This window comes from Polypterus senegalus, chromosome 17 (assembly GCF_016835505.1).
Source record: "Polypterus senegalus isolate Bchr_013 chromosome 17, ASM1683550v1, whole genome shotgun sequence".
Lineage (NCBI taxonomy): Eukaryota > Metazoa > Chordata > Cladistia > Polypteriformes > Polypteridae > Polypterus > Polypterus senegalus.
Genome location: NC_053170.1, coordinates 100717729 through 100739150, shown reverse-complemented (window position 1 = coordinate 100739150; position 21422 = coordinate 100717729). Strand labels below are relative to the sequence as shown.

The 21422-nt window shown below is 47.7% G+C and overlaps 1 protein-coding gene across 1 annotated transcript in view; it reads right to left on the bottom strand.

Moving 5' to 3' along the window:
• Positions 1–21422, bottom strand: part of LOC120517219 (C-Jun-amino-terminal kinase-interacting protein 4-like) — a 43036-nt gene that overhangs the window by 7519 nt on the left and 14095 nt on the right. Inside the window, exons 4-10 of the mRNA XM_039739386.1 lie at positions 15505–15658; positions 10867–10947; positions 9857–10067; positions 7407–7500; positions 5526–5647; positions 2214–2225; positions 820–834 (exon numbers count right to left, since the gene is read on the bottom strand). Coding sequence (XP_039595320.1) covers positions 820–834; positions 2214–2225; positions 5526–5647; positions 7407–7500; positions 9857–10067; positions 10867–10947; positions 15505–15658 — 689 coding nt within the window. The remainder of the gene's footprint in view (positions 1–819; positions 835–2213; positions 2226–5525; positions 5648–7406; positions 7501–9856; positions 10068–10866; positions 10948–15504; positions 15659–21422) is intronic.

Here is a 21422-nt window from a genome sequence, read left to right as displayed (position 1 = left end):
CCCTTCCATTTGCCTGCTCTTAACCCCACACACTCTTCCAGTCAAAGACTTTTTCCTTCCTTTGGTCATTGCTCTTAAAGTTTCAGGCTCTACCCGTACACTGATGTGAGTTGCCAGCCGCATGGCACAGGTCATTGTGCCACAGTGCGGTCCTGTGGCTTGGCTTTTTCTCTAAGGTAGCATCTGCTTAGGGGACGACACACTGCTCTGGATACCTTAGGCCAGGTAGGAAGGAGGGTGCATCCTCATCTTTGTTCTTGTGAATGTTTGCTTTCATAGAAAGTTTTAATGTTAGCATTTTGAATAGCTTTTTAAAATATTTCTAAGTTAATGTGCCTTGGTGATTAATCAGCAGGATGGGGAAGCCACTCAGCTAAGTGGTGAGAGTACTCAGTCCCAGTAAGGTGTCTTGTAAATCTCATCACTTCCAGATCACTCTTTCTAGTGAATTTACAAAGCTGAACGTCCCGACATCTTCTAAAGTGTCATTCAGCATGGCGCAGACAGGACATTTGTTTGGCTCCGGGAGAGTACAGGCTATCAGACCAATGATGCCAGGCTCCAGGTCCGATTGTTCTGGCTTACTCATTACGGCTCTGAAGGCAAAAGGAGAAGGCCAGTCCGAAACTGGGCTTTGTGGGTAGAGGTTTGCTTGAATGTTTGTATTCTTAATATCCATTTTTGTAAGGTGGATAGTAAAGTAAAGACGGCCCCCTGAACGGTATTATAGCGAGCTGGCTAATTGTGTGTTATTATTAGAAGATGGAAGATAAGACAAAATGGCAGCAATAGAGCATAGTAAAGCAGGTGAAACCTTACCAAAGAAACTATGATCTGAAAACCCATGCAAGTCCATGTAGAGAAGAAGAAAAAATACAAAAACAAAACAAAAAGAGAGACATTTGCACACAGTGAGAAGCCGTGAGAAACAAAGCGACCATCAGACAGCTGAGCTTCAAGTACAGGCGGAGGTGAAACAAACAAGCAAACAAACAAACAAAGTGCCACAGGCAAAGGGGCCGAGTGCTGCTGGCCACAGGATGGAAGCAACCAAATCTGTGACACATCTGTCACCCCCGGCCCACATCGACAGACCACACAGCATTGCTTCCTCCTAAAACATCACATGCTGGTTTACTCTCAAAAGCAAGCAGTAGGCATCATGATGATGCCAGTCTTTAAAACAAAAGGTCATTATTTACACCTGGATGGGTGGACCTGGAGAGGGATGTGGGGGTCAAATTTATCTAAAACACACATTCAGGTTCAGGGGAACAGCAGGCATCAAGAGAGGCAGGCTGACCAGTTGGCAGGACGGAGAGCACAAGCTCACGTCTGGAGACCTCTGTGTGGTGGGTTCCCAAGTGTGTGTGCCACGCCACCCAATATGAGACAACCCAACAGTAGAGTAAGTGTCGGCAGAAAATGAATTGATGGACAGGAGGAAGGCTCCCAGTTGTAATGCTCCTGGTGAGCCCCCTTGGCTGCCCAGATAGATCAGATCTCGCTTGTTCCAGAAAATCAAACTTACATGGAGAAGGGCAGGCGAGTGTATCAGGGAGTGACGTAAAGCTGAAAGAAACTTCTCTACAGTGCTTACTAGAGTCTTTGGCACACTCTAAGCAAGCAGCGCCCAGTGTGGGTAGCAGCACATTGATTGAGGGGAGACAGTAAATTTGTAGGTGACCATACTGCAAACAGTACATTAGGCCACTGCCTAAAGAGTAGACATCTTCTCAGTCCCTTCCTGGGTTGGCCCTTTGCACTTACAGCCCAGTCACATGCACACGGAGACCACCGTAGTTTTTGAAGACTGGCACAGCAGACCTTCCTGGTGCCAGTCAATGCCAATGTATATAAGTAAGCTTGCATATTACATTTAAGTACAAGTATGGGGTTGCTGAGACAGGGACTTGGGGTGCCCTTCATGTAGCTGTAGAGAAATGTCTTTCTACCTGACTGACTGACAGTCCCCCCACCTGCGCCACGTGCATTCGATTTTCAGGGACTGCTATGCAGTAACAGTTAACATGGTGAGACGTGGACAGTGGATTATGGAGCACACCACTCAGACCTGCGCTCTGCCTCCTGCCAACTGATACGAGGGGCATAAAGGGATGTCTCATTTGTATTTGTCTTCTTAGAGAAATGGCCAGCAGCAAATCGGGAGAGGGACACAACATAAGAGACAGAGAAAGTGAAGACATACACACCAGAGTATTCCCCTGTGGAAGCAGCCGAGACAGGAGAGCATGGAAAGAAAAACCCTAGTTAGTGCGACATGCACCCTCATCGACACTTAGTGAGCACTGCTGGGATACGTGGCGAACGTGTGCAAACACCGCAGTGCACTACAGGTTTGGCATCACTAGATTGATTTGTCACTCTTGGAGTATAATGTGCTGTCTTTGGTGACACACTTCACTTCTAATCACTTCACTCTTCTTCTCAGTGGCAAAGACCAAGTCCAGACTCACTTGCACACATGCAGGTGTTTAGCACAACGAAAATTCAGCACACAGTCAACACCAACCCATGGCGACAGTGAAAGTGAGACCTGATTGGTCCAACCAGACTTGTCGCGTTTGGAAATGAGAGTAGAGTGGCAAAGAGCAAAAGCGAGACATGCCAAGAGCTCACCGTGTTCTTTCTCTCTTTTGATTTGGGTGTGATGTCTGGTCGATCGGACCCGTCGCTTAAAAACACTTGGCTAACTTTGACTAACGTGTCATCTTCTGGCTCCTGCCTAAAATTCCGTCTGCTACTTACTTATGCTGTACACTGACACAGCTCAGCGATTCCATGCGTCATCACACAAGTGACTTTGAGGTTTTGCTGAGATACATTTCCAGGTAACTGTTGAGCTCCCATTTTCAAGTCGGTGTTAAAAGGCAGGCGACTATGCGGCTTAGTAAAGGGACTAGGAGAAGACTAGACAACACTCAGTCCTACGCCAAAACACCAGAGCAAAAGTCGACAAACTAACAGATTGGTTCACAACAACTGCTAAGAATTGACGATGAGGTTTCTATGGAGCTCTGGTTGGTGCACTGATGACTTCTGGGGCTGCACCCCTTAGCAACCGTCATTGTGCAATAGCAACGGTGATCACAAAAATATAAGATGACCGTCACGGTAACTCCAAAAAAAAAAAAAAAGGTTCAACCAAAATACTGCAAGAAAATAAGCCTCATAAATAAGCTCCTAGATATTCACAGCCTTGATAAAGCCGAGATTACAAAAAATCAGCAAATCACAAGTCAGCTGAGCCGTCAGCAGTTTCAGCGCTGCTTCTGCTGCAGTGGCGGAAATGTCCGCTTTCACCGAAAGGGCCTTTTGTTCTCTGTGAGAACAGGGTGATCAGTGTGTCAGCCCACACCATCCTCGGGAACACCCCCGGGGGGGAACGCAAATGAATAAAAAGTGGAGACGAGACCCTTCTGGAACATTCGCTCAAGAAACCTGTGCTGCCAAACTGCTGCTGCAGCACCTTACCTCCTGTCCACTCTCTGCTGGGTGGCAACGTTTCTGGTCCGATGTGCGGAATGTCAACTGACTTTTCTAGTTTTGCTTTAGTAAAGACATCTGAGCCGAAATAAGAATAACAAAATGGCGCGCCTACACAGTAACACTAACATGTGAGCGTCTGCAGTTTACACCTTCAAATCCAATACGCTGGTCAGGACTGTGCTACTCAGCTGCAGCGTGCAAGGTGGTCATGCTGAGTAAGCAGATGCTCACGTGGGGCAACACAGCCTCCTCCATGCATCTTCTTTTTGTTCTACTTGGCTATCCAGAAAAACAGGACACAAGGCAGGGAGCGATCAGTAGAGTGCAGCGCAGTACCCAAGTCTCCTACCCCGAGGCCTGCATCACTGGTGTCTTTCAAGATGGAAAGTATGAATGGGCCCAGATGAGAACAACAGTCCATCTGATCAGGCCCAAGCCTTTACAGTGAATGAAGCATTGAACTGGACTTGCAGTGCACAAGCACAGCGTGCTGCCGTGGTGTCGGTGAAGTGTCAACGGTGTTTTAAACAAAGTCAAGTGGAGCACGCTAAGACAATCAATTCTGCTTCCAGAATGTAAAATGGCCTGGCGTGTCGCTCAAATACTGTCCTCATGGGTCTAGTTAAACATATTAAAAGCGTTAGTTATCCCTGGCCTCAGTGTCTTTTCCTTTGCTGTCTTTGTGTAAATTCTTTTTCTTTAATAATTTCTCTCTGTTGATAGTCAATGAACATTTTTGCTGAAGTTGCTTATATATATATATATATATATCTCAAGGAGTCCTTGAGCCGAAGGGGGCAGGACCCCCCCATACCAAGGCCTTTTATAAGACTGTGACAGTGCTGACTCAGGGCGAGACCGTCAAAGCATAAGACTGGGATCAGGAGAAAGGGCACGGTCAAGGCCAATCAGTGGTCAATACCAAAAAGACAGCCCAAAAAAAAAAAATCAGGACGCTAATCCAAAAATCTAAGTCTAAAGCCAGAAAAAAATATTGTAAGTCAGAGAAAATAGCGAAATGGACTCAATTACAGAACCCAACTATCTGATACCCCACAAAGTGTTCAGCCGGCCCCTCTAGATGTCGTCACGTGTAGCGCGCCCCTGGAGGCTGTTGGGATGCCACCAATGCTAACTCAACAAATGGCAGCTGCCAGTAAACAAACAAAAGGGCGTAGTGAGAAGTCCAACTTTTCAACCATTCCGAACTGTATAACTCCAATGTGAAATTCCTGTTTCTCTGGGTTCAAAACCACAAAGTCCATCTGAAATTGTACACGAGAAGGGAAAGGAAACAGAAAAAGAGCAGCTCACTGTAAGAGCAACAGTGCACAGCTTCGTCATCGGAGTATCTGCTTCTCTCTTCTGCCGCTCTTTGGAACTGTGTCCCGTGCTCTTTGATTTTGGGTTGCCCTCCAGGCACTCCCTTAAGATCATTCCTGCATGGTTTTTGCATTTACTTTTTGGATCTTTTTTTGTTAATAAATCTTTAAAATGTAAAAAGAAATTTGTTAATATCAAGGGGTTTTATAGTCCCTCTCCCCCCATTTTGAAGACCTCTTTGCTGATGGGCCTGTACAGGCCGACAGCCTGCTACTCAAGTCGTGGATCAGGCCGAGTTTTATTTGCTAGGCTTGAGACTAAATTCTGGAGGCTAAGCTTCATTCTGAACCTGACAGCTGCCAGGTAGAAAACAACGTACCTCAGAGTAAATCTAAAAGCAATTAAATTAGAAAGAATACTCGCTTCAGTCTTACAATTGATAAGGTGATTTGGTTTCTACTCTTAATGCAAAGGAGTCAAACAATGGTTACCATTAACACCTCTTTAAATAATAAAATGGACAAGCTCTCACATACAAAGACACTCCTGTAGTGAAGTACAAATGTGTCTTTGAACGCTGTTTGTGTTCTACTTCTCTACGTTAGTCTAAGAGCAGGAAGTCAACAAACCACAGAGTCAGACTAGTCCAAGATGGAGCGTTATGGATGTCATTCTTTCCCAAGGCTGCTTACCCAGAAGATCTGCTCCCTCGTCCACATCCCCAATAAGCCCCGATCCGGCAGATGACAGCTCTTCAAACAAAGACTCAGTGTTGCGATCAAATGCTTTGTTTTCAATTCCTTTGGTTGGCGTGCTGTGTGACAAGATGGGGACAGAAACAAAAAAGCATCACTTGAAGTACCATTCACAGCCTCCTGTCTTTTTGAAGGTCTGATTACCTCTGGAGTCGTAGGTCCTGTTAGTTCATTCATTCATTCAGTCATTTGACAAACACTCGTCCATTTTTCTAACCTGTTTAGCATGGAATGGTTGTCAGGGCAGCTGGACCCTATTTAGGCAAGTATTTGGGCGCAAGGTAGGAACAACACCTGGACAGGGCGCCCGTCCATCACAGGGTGAACACACAAACACTAGGGCCAGTTTAGCGATGCCAGTTCCCACAAGTGTAGGGTTGCCAGACATCCCTTATATACAGGACATGACCCATAGTTGAGAATTTTGTCCCCTGTCCCGTGCTGACCTTTCAGGGACACGTAAATGTCCCGTATTTAATTCATTTTCAAATTTCATAATAAAAATATATTTTTACTACCTTCTTATGGTGCTTAGATGTAACTTTATAAGTAATTCTACTCTCTTTTCTCAGATTCTCTTGATGAAAATAACCCAAATGTAACGAGGAAACTCATGTCTGCTGCCCGCCTGCATTTTGTTCAGTTGCTCTGGTTGCCCGAGGACGGCGACACTCTTAGCGTTTTGCTCTCCAGCGGCGCGGCTGTGCACTTCTCCATCAGCATTGCAACATACAGCGCTGACGCTACTTGCCACGACTCACTTTTTTTTTCTAACTGCCTGTATTAAATAATAATAATATTTCTCTGTTGTCTGTATTAAATAAATATTTTCAAATGATTTCACTTTTACAGAATTTCTTTTAGCTGGTATTAAATAATTTTCAAATGATTTTACTTTTGTTTCCCTCATAACCCATTAAAATCCTTGCTTTATGTTTTTAACTTATGTCTCTACTTTTATATAATATATTGGTCTGGGAGTGTAGGGGCATGTATAAAATGTATATATATACTAATATAGAGAGAGATTTTAAGAGTGTCACCTCTTTGGACAGGGGAAGGAAACTGGAGCACACAGAGGAGCCCCACTTGGACATTGTGAGAACATGCAGACTCCACGCACAATCATGGGTATTATAATGCAAAATCGCAATTCTAAAATTAAAGAACAACCTCAAAAACCATTAGCTTACTTAAAAAAATACAAAGAAAGGTGCAAGACAACAGAGTTTGTGCACAACATCACGTTCATACAAACAGTAACGTGTAAAATGAGAGCGCAAGACAGCATTCAGACATGACATGCTGTGAAGAAGGACCAGACTGACTGGGACTGCGCCTTCAGGACAGAAGCTGGACTGGGAGACACCATTGAGTGCTGTACACACCCAGCTATAAAAGGTACAGACGCCAAGAAAGCTAACATGGATGTCAAAGAGATGTTAGAGGAAGGCAAAGTCCCTGCAGAAAGGCCATGGGGATGTATGGAGAAGGTGCAAACATCACACAGGTAAGGGGCTGAGCCAGGAGGGCATGGGGCGGAGCTCCAGTAGTCTTCCCATCATGTGACTGTGGCATGATAATATTGCTTAGCAACAGACAGCAATAGGAGGGGTCGAAGCAAAATGCAGGCAGAAGCAGGAGCTGGAAGCCCTGCACTCCTTTGTCCAAAACTGGACCTTGGCATCTCTCATACGAATACATGACAGAAGGGTGATAATGAGCTTCACTTACACAGAGCCCAGACATACTGTAAAAACGGAGGAGCACATGGAAAACAGAGAGACAAAAACGGAACTACACATTCAAATCTCTCACCTTGCTCCCTTGTACCCGCTGAGGTCCATATCCAGCTCTGGAGTAGATTCAATAATGGCCTGCACATCTGATTTGTCATCATTTTCTGATAAACCTTCAAATAAATAATGGTTACTTTTGAAAACTGATCATGTCAGCCGGAGCTTGGTCACTGCTCTGTGAGTCATTTAAATCGGGCAGCCACTTGACATGTTCACAACCAGTAGACCATCTGAGCCCATTCAGGTGTCATCTTCTATTGTTAGGAAGACCGGACACAACATTAATATTAAGAAACACAAGAATTGCAGCCATTCTACAATTTAAAGAAAAGCACCTCATTGCGACCAGCACCTGTGCTGAAACCCCAAACCATTTTTGGATCTGCTGCTTACAGAAAGTGGTCACTTGAGACAGGAATGAGTAAAAGAAGCGAGTGCAGTGAGATTTGAGGCAGGACAAGAGCAGGAGATGAAATGAAGCCAACGCTTAGTCAACAGGGCAGGATATGGATGGAGACGAACTGGACTGATCTTCAAAGCCACAAACACAAATCCACAGTCGGAGTAAAACTAACTCTGCTATTGTGGTCACTCGGAGATCAGGAAAAGAAACTGGCAGCAGATAAGGTGACCAAATGAAGGGGCACACAGAATCAGAGTTGAACACGAAGGGCAGAACAAATTCTCAAATCCAGCAGGCGTGAACCAGCCGTGTGCAGTTTAAATCGGGCACCTAGTGTTCAACTGAAAATCAAAATGGACAACACGTGTGACCTTAGTGACTCTGAACATGGCATGATACCCAAAACTATTGTCATCATGAGTTTTCATGCACAACCAAGGGTTTACCAAGAATTTTGAGAAAAGTAAGAAAACTACCAGTGGTAGGCAAAACAGTGGAGAAGAGCAGCTTGTGAATCAGAGGGGTCAAAGGTTAATAATGAGAAGTGTCAAAGCAAACAGCTGGGCCACCACCACCAGGCCAATCCCCTCATCTCAGAGCACACCCTTTGTTAGACTTTGTCTTGAATTGGCGACAGCACCAGAAAATCATGCCAGTGCTGCCAGTGAAAAACAAGAAAGCATAAAGCACATCTCCGGTGGGCCAGAAGCAGAACTGTTAAGGAGTGGACAACAACTTGGTGCCAGGTCAGATTCTTTGGCATCACGCTGTTGGAGGGGTCGACATGTAATTTGGGGTGGCAGTGTGATGGTGTGGGACACACTTTAGGATTGTACTACCCAATGAAGATCTTCTGAGCAGCAAGTCACAGCGTAGTATGATTGCTAACCAAGGTCACCACTGCCTGGCTACGGGTTATCCACACTTCTGCTGTATTGTCACAGGAACATGACAGTGAAGTGTCAAGGCATCACCGTCCCCAAACCTCAGGCCTACTGACCTCACTGGAATGCGGTGGAAGGAGTGGTTTGCATCATTTCTGAATGTTCTAACATCCAGCATCTTACAGATTTCCTGGTCAGACGAATGTACTCAGCTCAGCGCTCAACGGCCCCACTTCGTGAGTGTGTGTCGTGTCACACACGTGCAAATGGGAGGCAGCTAAAGGGCCTGAATAATGGGAGTTCCACACCAGACCAGAGGGTGGTGAGGTGCACTGACTTTCTCTCTCAATCCTCTGCAGGTCATCCATGGGAAATCTCGCACGGTTCTGGCACCAATGATGACGTCACTTTTGGTTCTGGCATGAAATGATGACGTCACTTTCCGTTTTTCGCCACATATAATGAAGACACGTTCGTTTCTGGTGCACATGATGATGTCACTTCTGGGTCTGGTGCCGATGACATCACTTCCTGTCTCAACCTTTAAAGCCGCCATCTTTAACAGCCTTAAGTCAGTTCTGTTTTGGACTCTGACCTGTGAACAACTCACAAATGACCCATTTGCAGCCAGGGCATAACATATGGGTGGCTGCCCCAAACCTTTTTGCTGTCTCGTGTTCGTTCCTATGACAGTGGTCTACCACTTTGTGGCTGAGCAGTTGTCACTCCTCGCTGCTTCACAAGTACAGTTGACCAGGACAGACTTAGCAAGGCACAAGTGGTGGCAGTGCCATGTCATTGGATACCACCTGAAGGCCAAAAGAGGCGCAACATGTTACTAGGGAGGTGTGCCTAATAAACTGCCAACTCATGGCACTGAAGACAAACAGTAGAAATGGCTACGCAAGGTCAGGGAGACTGCGCCACGAGAAGCAGGTCTTTATTTTCTAAAGCCACTGCTGCCAAGTCAACACACCATTACTGTTGCTGTATTTTAATCAAATGTTTAGCACGTGTTAACACCAAAGAGTAAAGATCCATGCAGCAGTTTGGGGTACCGGCACAGGGCGAGCCGAGTGACCCCCCCACCCATACGTCCAGAAGTGCAACGAGCCCCTGTGGCAAACACATTTCCCTGTAAAGAAGACAGACGCCATGGATCCCAGCAGCCCCACAACTTACCAATGGAGACTGTCCTAGTACCTGGGGCTACTTGAACTTCGATGTTCTTGCTGCTGTCTGGTTTATTGCTCGCCGTGTTGAGATTCTTAGACAATCCCTCGGCTTCCTCCCGTAGGGGCGTGTCAACAGAAGGCATTGCCACATCCGATGCGGCCGTTGACATCGGCGTGACAGACTTGGAGCCACCTTGGCTGATATCTGAGAGCTCATCCTAAAACAGAGCACAAAGGAGCATTCAGACACGCACACGTTAAAACGTAGAGGGACAGAGACAGACGAGAATCCCCCCGTCTCTTTCCCGACATACATCACCCTTACTACGCCCCTCACTGTGTCGTCTTTTGGCCCCACAGAGAAGTCCGAATCAAATCAGTCACACTTTCCATACACATACGAAAAACGATGTGCACAAAGACAGTACACGACAGCAAAAAATGAACAAATCACACGATGGCACTTGTGCAGAAGTGTGACACGGGCACAATGCACACCTCCATTGTGTTGGGACGGCACACTGAAATGTCCACTCACGATGAATCTCGTTGACTAAGCACCTGATGTTAAAAAACACAGACGGCACACCCCTATGTTAGTGGTTAGGATCTACTTCGATACAGAAGCCCACCACACACTGTGAGTGACGTCTCATGCAACTCGTGGGCCACACACTGCATGCAAATCACAAACCCGCACGTCCTGCGGGGATAAAACAGAAACCGCTTTCATCATTTTGGACCCCTTTTCTGGGTCATTGCCCAAGCCTCATTGACAGCTCTGGCAAACTGGAAAGCGGTACATGCAGCAAGCCACATGACCAAAACCAGTAACCCCCACCCCAAACCAGCCCAGCCCACCACCCATTAAAACTGGTGGCATGCATGATATCACACCGTGTATTATGGGCTTGTGAAACACAAAGCTGCTGAAAAACACAAGCGACAACTAGAGGCCACAGCACGGGCGGACAGCTGACGACGGACTTCAGCTCCGCACTTCGGGACTTCAACTACCTGGCAGTTGGCAGCCATCGAATGTCCCCAAGCCTCCTGTGAACTCTTACCAATCTTTTGCACATCGTCAGTCTCCAACTCCTTGGGGAGAGAATTAAAATGAAGCACATTGTGAGGTGCATCTCGACAAAGCAAATGGAACATGAGTTGGTTGAAGAGCAGCACACCTTCTATTAATGCTGACATTGATAATAAAACAGAAATACAACATCCTCACAGACAAAACGAGATGTTCACGGGGGCCGAGCACAATCCCATCAAAGCAGCGGCGACTACTCGGTGGGTCACCACAGGCATCCACTCTTGAAACCCACGAAACTGTTCAACCACAGTGCATGTTCAAAGGGGTCACATTGCCACCGAGTGGTTCATGGGGTGTGCCACCACTGTCCTGTTCGCATGTCTCATTTCCTGATCTCTGTGTTGATTGGTGAGAAGTGAAGACGTAAACAGATGGGCCACAACCAGGCCGTTCCCATCTGAATCGTCATCTCAGAGCACGCCATCTTAACATCCTTCGACTTACTGCGGGCTCACAAAGTCTTCAGAGCCCTTCACGTTTCACAGCCTTGTGCTAAAAACGCTTAAGCTCATTTTTTTCCCTTGTCAAGCTAAACTCAATGCCCCAGAGTGACAAAGTGCAAAGAGAACGGTTTGGAAATTTGTGAAAAATCAAAAACTGAAATCTCACGCTGACATGCAAACCCCATGGAGATGACGAGTGGGCACAGCGCCAGACCTGTGAAATGCGTGCCCAGTTACATGCAGGAGAGGCCTGGTGTCTTTGAGGACACTCGTCTCATGTTTTACGCAGGGCCTCACCATGTGTTGTGATCCTACTGTATGAAATAGGCTCTGTGTTATGTTTTGTACACATTTCCATTACGATGTCATCTTGGTAATGTTCAGTTATTCGCCCCTTTAGACTAAGGACCCCCCTCATCCTATAGATTCAGGCCCTCCAGACGCCATTGCATATTTGTGAGTACCTCTGGGTGTTTTCTGGGTTTTGATTATGCAGTGAGAAGACAACAGAGGCGACCAGGAGATGCAAATTCACAGCTAAACGTAGTGAGGGACAGAAAAGGCGTCAAAGCCAGTAGAAGTCAGTGAGGCCAGGCTAACGAGAGACGCGGGTGAACCAGACAATCGAAAGTCGAGGGCACGTAGGGAGTTTTAAAAACCAAAACGGTACCTAGCACTTGGCCTGCCTGCTTACAAACGGACTACGCTAAGGTTTTTGTTCATTTATCCAACCGAGGCATCCCAAAGCACTGAAAGTGATGCCATATTTGTACCTCACTACCTGTGACATAAGGAGCGTGATGATCACAGTCACATGACACAGCTACCGTGACATGTAAACAAAGAACGGGACAAGTGAAACAAATAAAATGTAAACTTTGATAAAACAGTTTCAAACTGTGGGAAATCTCCAGAGACAGATTCTTTATGCTGAACAACTCCAAAATAACACAAAATACACGTGCAGTGATGTGCCACCACAACAATGACTAAGGATTTGGATTTCTCATTTTTAGGCCTGCCCTTTTTGTGCTCCGTTTGTCCCCTGCCTTCCCTGTTTTGTTATTACTCTTCTTGACTGATTCAGTTCCTCAAATGTATACAGTAGAATGCCTTTTCTGGTTCTGTCCTGAACATCAGGGGTTTACAGTAATCCTCTCCTCTTAAGGGGTGTTTTTGTGATATTTTTGAACAGCTCCATTTTGGTAATGTGCAGACTGAAGCCTGCCTTTTGAGTGTGGGCTCTGGCTGCCTGTAGTGAGGCCTGCTGTGGGCTTCCTGATCTTGGAGGACTGATCTGGCTTAGCGTATTTCAAGGCCTGCATACCTTTTTGCTGCGTTTTGTGTGTCTATTTCATATAAAACCAAAGCACCACCACTGTTACAAATCCAAGCAGTTGGCACAGCGACATTTCCGTACTGATACAGTACAAGCCCAGGTGAGTGGTAGAATAAGCCTTGATGCCATAAAGGGTGAACATCTCCTTTAAGGTTCCTTATGCAAGCTACACTCTTAGATGCTGTTGTTGAGATTAAACCAAATACTACAAAGCTTTGTTCAATTTCTCAAAAAACATTATGACAAATACAAATTTGTTCCAATATTGGCATTAAAAGAAATTAACCATCAGCTAGTCAATAGTTTGCAGGTATGTTCATAACTTTGGACATAAACACGATTGACAAGACAATCCATACAGAGAGCATGAGAGACAGATGTGAGCCAAGTGGGACCCTTTCATTACAAACAATCTGGCTGAGGCCATGAAGCGAATCTCTTTAGGCAAACTTCACCCCACCTTAAGTTAAGGAACGTTACACACAAGTCAAATTTACACACATTCTACGTGCCCGTCTGGGTTAGGACCTGCTTTGGCCTCCAGATCAGACTTTATTTTGAGGCATGGACTGCACAAGGTGCCCGAAGCATTCCTTGATGGGTTTGGCCACTGCTGACCACTTCTTTCAGTTCCTGCAGATTTCCCGCAGATAGGAATCAGGGAACTGCATTGGGGAGCTGGAGAAAACTGAGGTCACTGTCACGTTCAGCTTGGGTTGTTGCAGCGTGTCTCAAGTTGTGTGGCCATAAGAGGGATGGTCCACTACATCTGGCATCAAAGATCAAATCAGGTCAAGTCAAACGTCTGGGCCATTTGCTGTATGGGCTGAGCGACAGTCACATGATTGGCTAGGAGGTGTTTGTGGCTGCGTCATATTGAAAGGGACTGATTACCGAGTATGGATTACTCTTCTTCATCAACCTCTGCACTCAGTCCAGCCCTACAGGGCACCGAGACTCATACAGGCCCAGGTGTCCTTCCATTTCCATCTCCTATATGAGGACAGCAGTGAGGAAGGTCCTGTGGTTTGCCCGTCTACACATACAAATCAGTTGAAAGTCTGGTAATTTTGCTCATGTCCTTGGCCTATTCTCGTGCCGAAAGTCTTCGTCAAAGCACCGTCACCATGGTGGCAGTAGCTCTTGGTCCCAAGGGGTGACCTCTCCCGAGAGTTCAGTGCTTAAAATAAAAAGGCCCGGTGAGTAGGAAATGGAAAAATGAACCACACTGCACCACCCCATATGAGAGGGAGTGGGGAGACCCATCACAGTCACGCTCTGCCCTGGCACAGCCATAAACTCAATATCAGAGGCTCTGGGCCTTGACTGTGTTCCCTCAAACTCGTACACTGCAGGCAGGAAGCTTTAATTCTACTGAAGAAATGTGTGCAGAAGTCTGAAGGCAATTCTTAAACATGTACTGGCTGGCATGATCACTCTGGCACACGTGATCATGTGACTGAGCGGCATTGCCATTTGCCAACCACAAGAGTATTTGTTCTGTTTTCAACAGGGAAGGTCCCTGGCTGGTGGTGTTCTTATTAACACATCAGCAATACTCGGAGAGTGTCACCTGATAGTGTCACCTGAGGGCCCAAAGTGGTGACTCGGCCCGGCTGTAGGACAATGAATGACGCGTGTTCAGGGCGAGTAAATAAGCAAGTGAGATGTGCCGGCCGTGTGTTTGGCATAATAAGCCAATTGTATGTATCTGGCCACTAGGGAGCTATGCTTAAACTGGGAGACATTTTGGAGTCCCTTATGATTACATACTGGGTGGCTTACTGGGAGGAGGAAGTGGTCAAGGGGAGATGAGAGAACTTGGTGGTCCTCTAGAAGCCAGCAAACAAGCAAATGGGTGAACCACCTGACGGGGTAGACAGGGGTTCAACGCCCAAGGAGGCTGAAAGCTTCTCTTTTATTTCTGTTAATTGGCATGTTTGGTCTTCTCTGGGATGGTCATTTAATGCTTTAGGCAGCCTTGGCATTACTTTTGATGTGGGTGAATTATAGGACAGGGACATGTAACTGAATTTTTGAAATGCCACCTGTCACCACCCACTGCCAGTAGACGTGTGGCCTTCTATTATTCATTTCAGGCTGCAGTTTGGGTTTTATAACGCTGTGAGCTCAGGCTGATGACCAGCTGAGGGTCACCCAGTAAGAGGTGGCATACAGTAGCTGAGCACGTTCACCACTCGAATACACTTTGTAGACCTTCTAACGACACGTGGCAGATCAAGCGTCTTAGTCAGCGTCACTTGTGAGTCACAGATGGGGACTGAACCGATCACCTTGTGGCTTGTAGTCAAGCAAGTTAACCACTAGGTGACCACCACGCTCCTTTGGTCACATATACAGTACACATACGGTCCATCCCCTAACCCGCTTAATTCATTGCTAGGGACCAGCGCCTATCCTGGCAGCTTTAAAAATACTGCCAAGTGCTCCTTTCTCTTTCTCATAGGACCCTGACCTCTGCCTCCATTATGCCAGGACTCATCCCAGTTGGCATCAGGTCTAAGGAGAGGGCGCCCCGGACACTGAGGGCACAACCTACACTGGCCTTGACTTTCAGAGAACACTCAACTGGGTACAAGGAGGGCCTTCACTGAGCACAAAGTGCCCAAGACACAAACTTGATCCAGGTCATTGGAGCTGTAAGACAGCAGTGTTGTCCACCATGGCACCTTGCTGCCATAGTGTCGCCGTGTGAATGCTGCGCTACAACAATTAATGACATTTATTTAACTGAAATATCCTCCCTGCCCTACCTTGAGACTTGTATTGGAGCGCGGGTGGCTCAGGTCATTGAATCGCCAGTGCTCTGTCCCAGGGGTCTCGACTCCATCCCGCTGAGCATCAGGTGTGAGGAGCGGGTCTCCGCTAGTCAGGGGAAAAATCCCCAAGGAAAGCGGCCGATCCTTCCTGTGAGCAGACAAGAAAAACAAGAAGACATGAAAGAGCGTTAATGTGCAGAGACAAATCCAGCCATTCTGGCCGTCATATTGTTTCACTATCAAGCACAATTATTAACAATAAGCTGATCGCTCGGTACACACTTGGTAAGGCAGCTGCCCCTCAGTCCTGCGGACCCCCGTTCAGCTCCAGTTCCTGAGGACAGCTACTTGCCACTCTATATCACTGACAGGAGAACGCTACACAGATTGCCAAGTATCAAGGGGCGTCTCATGGCTCCAGAGTCTGTGGTTTAAACCCCGCGCCCACGCAGTGTCCATGTGGAGTTTGCATGTTCTCCCCATGACTATGCTGCCATTCCTCCCGGTACTCCAGTGCCAATAAGGAAGGCTCTACGATGCCTCGTCATGTCTGTTTCCTGCCTTGCTCTCCCTGCTGCCAGGACAGGCTCCACACCTTGTAACCCTGCACAGGATGAAGTGGGTTTGAGACTGTTGGGTTATTTTGTGCCACTCCGGTTTCCTCTCAAAGTAGTAACCGTAGTCTGTGGCTTATTTACCAAGGACCACAATTAAACATCCAGCCAGCCTCGCAAGAAAAGGTGGAGGCCTCCGCGAACTTCCAGAATGCACTCTTTGCTGACACTGAGCCGTGTGGTGCCATCACGTGACGTGTGGCAGTCTGGGCAGTCGAGCAACATGAAGCGACTTGCTGACTTGGCAGTTTAGTCACAGTGTGAGGTTTGAGGGAGTCCATCAACAATGGATAAAGCAAACCAATCAGGGCAGAGCATTCCTGAAAGAAAGAGATGGGCTTCATGCGGCTGCGGGGCACACACCACCTGGACACCCGCCTGACTCATCGGGCACTGCCACTGGGAATAAAGTAGGAAAACTGTATATGGAAAGTTCTGGAATCAATATTACATTTGAGAACGAACACCACATATACACAAATATACGCACAACATACAGACACACAATCACACACACATGCATACGTACATTTCTGTACAGATATCAACCGTATATACTATACAATTTATTTTTGTGTAGCCCAAAATCACACAAGAAGGCTTTAGCAGACCCTGCCTCTTGACGGCCCCCCAGCCTCGACTCTCCAAGAAGACAAGACAAAAATTCCCAAAAAAACCCTTGAAGGGAAAAAAAATGGAAGAAACCTCAGGAAAGGCAAAGAGAGACCCCTTAACGGGCAGGCTGGGCGTGCAGTGGGTGTCAAAAAGAAAAAGGGGGTCAATACAATACACAGATCAGAACAAATCTTCAATACAGTATAAAAATAAACATTTTAGAAGTACGGAGTAGAATTTAACAGTAGATGATATCCCATAATAGGATTTGGATTCGTTCAGAGTCCTGGAGACCTCAGCCATCAAGCTGCCTCCCCCATTCCACAGCCGAAATAGCGCTGGGCCAGCCAATCGGATGAAAGGACCCCTCTTTCCCACAATTCCTGTGTATATGTATACACACACAGTTTATACGTACAAACACTTAAGGAGTGCGCTTATTATGCTGGGTGAATACGGAGAAGGAAAAGAGCGAGACACCCCCGCTAACTTCTCTTCCGTCTACTTAGCCGAAGTGGCAGAGGAGAAGCCATGAAAGGACCACCGAGGTGCCACCCGTCTGGAAGTCGGCATTCTCAGTCGGATCAACTTGCTTTTGAAAGCTCGTCTTTGACGGCATTGCGCCAAACTTTAAATTGCGCGTTGGTGCTTCCTTTTCATTTCCTCCTTTGCTAAATGGGACATCCCCGGGACCCCAACACCGATTTTCTTGCATTTGTACTCATTTTACAACACACACAGTACATCCAGATACACATATGAACTTCATATACTGTATATGACACACACAAAGCACCAACCCAACAGAAACAAACATATGCCAACATAGGGCACATCTGTACCCGTTTGCTTGGCAGGGTTGCTAGCCCACTTCCTTTGTGCCACGTCTATCTACTTCCTAACCCTGGCAGAGCCTCTTGCCCAATTCAGACCGCTGACTCTGGCAAACAGGTGGCTTTAAACCCCAGCAGGAGAGGTCACTACTGTATAAGCCCCAAGGTTGGCGATCGCTCCGTTTTTGCCCCAGCAGGCTAGTCATTCACTCGGCTGTCCAATCATTTATTAAAAGGGGCAGGTCGGGGAGAGTTTGCTGCCCCCCAGTGGTTAAACAGGAGTGTATTGTGCCATGTGCCTCTGCAACTGAAACACCCCCTTTCTAGCTAGCGGACACACTATGCCAACCTCTGGCCTCATTCTGTTATCTGCCATTGCTGTCACCTGCCCTCTAGTGGCTTGGGGGTCCACAGCACACTTTCATCTAGACAACGTCTCTTTTTCTAACATGGGTGCCTACAATAACACTCCATCCCTTAGTGGTCCTCTGCTGTTCCTTTAAGGGACTTATGCCATTAAAGTGTTGCATTGCCCCTGCTTTGTTCAGCCTCTCCGAACTCTGTGTGTGCCCCCAAGTTCCCTTCTCAAATGGCGGACATAACGGGACCCGACTACTGGTGACCTGGGCCCAGCAGCGCACCCTGAAAACGCTGTCCTCCCTCAAGTAGAAGCAGCCACGGCCGGAGACCTGGGAGTGCCGAGTCAAAAGCCAAATCAGGCTGGGTGTTTATGTGTGAAAATTATCCGCTGCTATTAATATCGAGCATGGGAGCTGGCAAAACGACAACAAGCATGCCAGGAGACGCGCAACTTTCTTTAGCAGACGCTTCAGTCCAAAGCACATGGCAAACGAGAAATGCAAAAAAGCCACAAGGTAGCATCTTACAGAAAATTCAGATTCACAATAGACAGACGCACAAGTGTAGGCCGCCCTGCCCCTTGCCCAAGTAAATCAGGCCGTTTTGAGCTGAAGGCCGAGGCACAGCAGCAGGGTGCCCGGCGCGGCCATGTCTTTATTTACCGCGTCTCATTAACATGCAGCTCGAGCTATCCAAGTGGTTCCACTAAACGTGAGGCACACCCCCAGGGGTCAGCGCTGCCAGGCCTCACAAGGCTTCATCTGGACGGCCCAAAGCCCAACTGGCAGCTGCTTTAAAAGTTCAAGTGGAGATGGCAGCAGACGCTCGGCCAGGAGGCCCGAAATAAACAGAGCACCGGCTAAGCGGAAAATAATCCGTTCAGTCCATCACTTGAAAAGCGGCAGGTGGGTGGGAATGGAGGACGGAATTGAGGAGAGCGAAGCCGGCATGGTGGGGGAGGGGAAGCGCTAATGCCAACAGCGAGAGGAGAGAAGCACACGGGTACCTGATTATCCTCGGCAGGTTCTGCGTCAGCGCCGGCAGGCCAGTCGACACCGAGTAGTGCACGAGCAGCAGGACGGAGAGCGACACCAGGATGGCAGAATTAATGACCACCGCCCCGCCAACAAAGCCAAACACAAAGAGCAGCATGCAGCCGGGACTCATGGCTCTGCCCTGGCATTGTGATGCTGCGCCGGGAAAGAGAAGGGATACTCTGCTGGGACGACGACGACGGCAGCGATGTGGGTGTATCCGAGCTCGCTCAGAAACAATGCCATCAGCAGCAGCAGCAGCAGCAGCCGCGCAGCCGAGCCCAGCAGCGAGAGCGACTGAGCGCTGACATCACTCCCCCGAGCTCTCACAAAGAGAGCTAATTAAATATTTAGACTCCCACTCGGCGAGCCGCGAACGCTTCTCGTGCTGACGGTGGTCTGCGCTGCAGCTCTTCACTGACATTCGAGTCCACTGGGAGGGGAGGGCGCTGACTTCAACTCTACGCGACCCCGCATCGCCACGAGGAAGTCCTGCGCCCGTTGGTGCGCTATATAAGAACAACGATACACTGCTGTAGTAAACGGGAGGAGGACTGGGGGTCTCGGGTTTGTCCTCTTCAGGTGTGCACTTACTGCACTCTCGTCCCGTATCTGTGACTGACTCAATCATACAATACACACACACACACACACACAGATGGGCACCCAGCACTCCCAGGTTGGAACGCCAACTAAATTTCTGAATGAAACCCACTCTGTGCTGTTCACTTGAAGAAACAGGGAATCCACGCCAACGTTAGAGTAGAGACGCTCAACGGTGCGGATCTGAACACCAGACATCCCACACAGAGACACACATTCAGAGCTCTATGGCAGACAGATCGACACGGGGGCACCCGCACACACACGTGTAATTAAACACTTAATCAAAGAGCTCGGCCGCCCTGCGCCATCCTCCCTTTTGTACCCGTTAGGTTTCAGCTGGGGTTATTGCCCGACCCTGTATGATGTTGTCAAGTCTGTTCTTGGTTTGCTCATATTCGGTGTATTCAGCTCATTGTTTGTTTCGTACTGCTGTTCTCCGTTATCTGCCCCGTCTCCTGCATGTGGAGCCTAAAGCAGCAGCAGGGTCACCTAGCGATGTAACTGGGGTACGGGCCAGCCCCAGAAAACATGGAGGAGACGCTGACATTTTTGTGACGCTATTAAAGCCCCATTTTGGGCCTGGACAGACTGTCTGCCACCACTGGTGGTGAAGTTTACTCTCTGGAGTCAGACCTGCGTCAAGTGCCGGGCAGGCTTGTGGTTTTTTGGGGTCTGCACCGCCTTGTGATATATTTTATGGCTCAAGTCACAACGGTATCCAAAGATCACATGGTTACTGAAAAGCCACCATAAGACCAAATGTTGCATGGCATTATATCTACTGTGTGTGTGTGTGTGTGAGTCTTTGGTGGTGTTATACTATCGTTACTGTTTGTGAGAAACATGCAGGTAAGTAAGAACTTGATTGCACACACACACACACACATTAGACGCAGTATATTTATAAACGCACACATCTATCCACCCATCTTCTCTCCCGCTTACCCAGGGTGCCTTACAGGGTAGCTGGAGCCTGTCCCAGTAATCAAAGGGTGTAAGGCAGGAACACCACCTGTAGAGGGCAAGGCCAGGCTGAGACCCCCACAGGCCTCTGGGTATTTTTAAAGATACAGCACAAGGGCACTGGGTGTTTTAATGCAGTGCTGTACGTCTCAGTCTTGATTTTGGCCCGACGCTCGATTGCATCATCACACCCCACCTCTTGGCCAAGTGTTCCCCTTAATAATTTCAGCAGCAGGGCTACTCCTTCATTTCATCCATATATATCTCCCACTGGTCATTTTGGCCCGTTGTTTCTTCGGGTTTGGCTAGTAGTATAGTATAATGCCCCTTGCCATCACAGACCCCCTAGTCGCTCACCTAGACACTCAACAGGGCACTAGCCAGAACGCCGCTACCTCACAATAAGGAGACCAGGGTTCAGGTCCCCAATGCTCCCCAGGTGGAGTTTGGATTTTCTCCCAGTGGCCTTTCCTCTCACACTCCACATATGTGCAGGTTGGCTGGACTGACTTTGCTAAATTGGCCCCCGAGGTGTTGGTGTGTTCACCAGGTGACAGACTGGCACCTTGATTGGTCATTTACTGCTCCAGTTGGCTCTGGCTACCCCGGGACCCCGCTAATGGAGGGCTGGAAGGAAGTTATATTTACTTGTAAATTATACACAACAGCAGTACTAGAATCAGAGCACTTATGAAGAGAGGATCAGACCCCAACTCAAGGCGCTATATCGCTACTCTCACTCTCACATACAAAACGGGCATCCCGCTCCGCTCTGCCTGCCTCCTGACAGCTGTTTCCATCTCACAGGGCAGGGACGGATTTAGACTTGATAAGGCCCTAAGCTATTTGAGACATGGGGCCCTTTATAAGTCCAGATATTCTATGTA